The sequence below is a fragment of the Olea europaea genome, chromosome 18 (genome assembly GCF_002742605.1).
Source record: "Olea europaea var. sylvestris chromosome 18, O_europaea_v1, whole genome shotgun sequence".
Lineage (NCBI taxonomy): Eukaryota > Viridiplantae > Streptophyta > Magnoliopsida > Lamiales > Oleaceae > Olea > Olea europaea.
The window spans coordinates 3,187,364-3,189,037 of NC_036254.1; the positions used below are offsets into that span (position 1 = coordinate 3,187,364).

Sequence of the window (1,674 nt, forward strand, 5' to 3'; positions counted from 1 at the left end):
AAAATAAGTTTACAAAACAGGTTGACAAAGTAATTGTTGACAAAATCAATACCATTCAATTCAAAAATTGTTTTTGAAAGCAACAAAATTCATTGATCTTGATCTTGCTAATATACACTTTGTCAACCATTTTTGTCAAACTACTTTGTACAAGTAGTTTAATTGTAAAAATAATTCTAATTGCCGAATGAAATGGTCACCTGTGTATGTCCCGTGAGGTGACCATGAGCGATTACGAATAGAATTACTCGAACAAATGGTACCATAAAGTTAGAATACTATACAGTAACAATAATGGAATGGTGGAGAGGATTTCGATAAAATACATAAATGACATATGCTATACTGAAAAATCAAGAAAAAAATATCATTAAACATACTTCCTTAAACCCTAGCACCAACGCATTTGAAAAACGTTAGTGCTAAACAGAAATTACCGTCTAATAAATTACATAATAATTCACACATAACCTTCCGCTAAAATTGGTTTTTCTTCTTCTTCATCCTCTCCTTTCTCATTCTTCATTTTCTTGTCCAGAATACCGCTACGCTTTCCTCCAATTTCCAACCCCTGCAATCCATCAACACAAGCCGCCTTTCCATCCTCCGGCACACTTGATCCTAGCAAATCACCCGGTTTATCATCCGTACTACCGCTGGAAACCACCACATCATCACCAGTCGCCTCCGTCAAACCGCCGTCCTTCTCAGCGGAGCATCTTCCAGGAGGGGATTTTACACCCTCCTTGATCCCCACGAGTATATCAGAGGAACCTTCTACTGGATCGTCCACACAACGGCCTTCATCTTCGTCATCGGGTGCTGAGATGATTGTTCGGACAGCGGTGGCGGCCTTGAGAAATGCCTCCTTGATGGATTCCGGTGGCAATGCGCAATCTTCAAGGCCCGCGTCTTCGAGGCGAGGCGGTTTGATTTTATCGAGAAATCCTTCAACTTCTCTTGCTGCATCCATGATTGACGACCTATTCTCAGAAACCCTAGTCTGAATTGGTGTGAGATGTACGCTGTGGTTTTCTAGTTGTACGCTGTCGTAGTTTATATACGTGGTGGTTGTCGGTAGATGAGTGATTATATTCCCAATTTTGACCCTTCACGTTATGAGATGTCAATGTGTCAGCAACACCCTGGAAAGATTTTGAAAGGGTGAATATGGAAAATTGGAAATGACGAGAACAGAGTCGGCTGTAGAATCGTGACGAAATTTTTAGTAATGAACTATCCTCCCGTTTGGCCCCCATTTTGTGGTATTAAAAATGAGTGAAATAATATTTTTTTTAAAAATGAGTAGTTGAAAAGAAATAAAAATTTTTTAAATTACGTGTAATATTATTTTATGGAAGATTGTGTGGTTGAAAAGAGTAATATTATTCGTAGTGAAGACTATCAGTAGCTGCCCTATGTAGCATACAATTGGCAATTTGGTATTTGATACATAAATATGGTAGTTATTTTTTTAATTATACATCAAATGAAAAACTGTCAAGTGTACACCACATAGAGTGACTGCCGATAGTCTTCACTGCAAATAGCATTATTCGGTTGAAAATAAGAGAAAGAAAAATGGAATGGAATGAAATGAAATGAAAATTAATGGGAGCCAAACGAGAGCTATATTTTAATTATATTAATTTTATTCTTTACCACACTTGTATT

At 37.4% G+C, this 1,674-nt stretch overlaps 1 protein-coding gene across 1 annotated transcript; it reads right to left on the reverse strand.

Annotated features, from left to right (window-relative positions):
* Positions 1 to 260: 260 nt before the first annotated feature.
* On the reverse strand, positions 261 to 1,206 carry LOC111367159. Its single transcript, XM_022987892.1, has one exon. It carries the CDS (start codon positions 971 to 973, stop codon positions 461 to 463), a length of 513 nt encoding a protein of 170 aa, XP_022843660.1. The 5' UTR covers positions 974 to 1,206; the 3' UTR covers positions 261 to 460.
* Between the last annotated feature and the right edge of the window lie 468 nt (positions 1,207 to 1,674).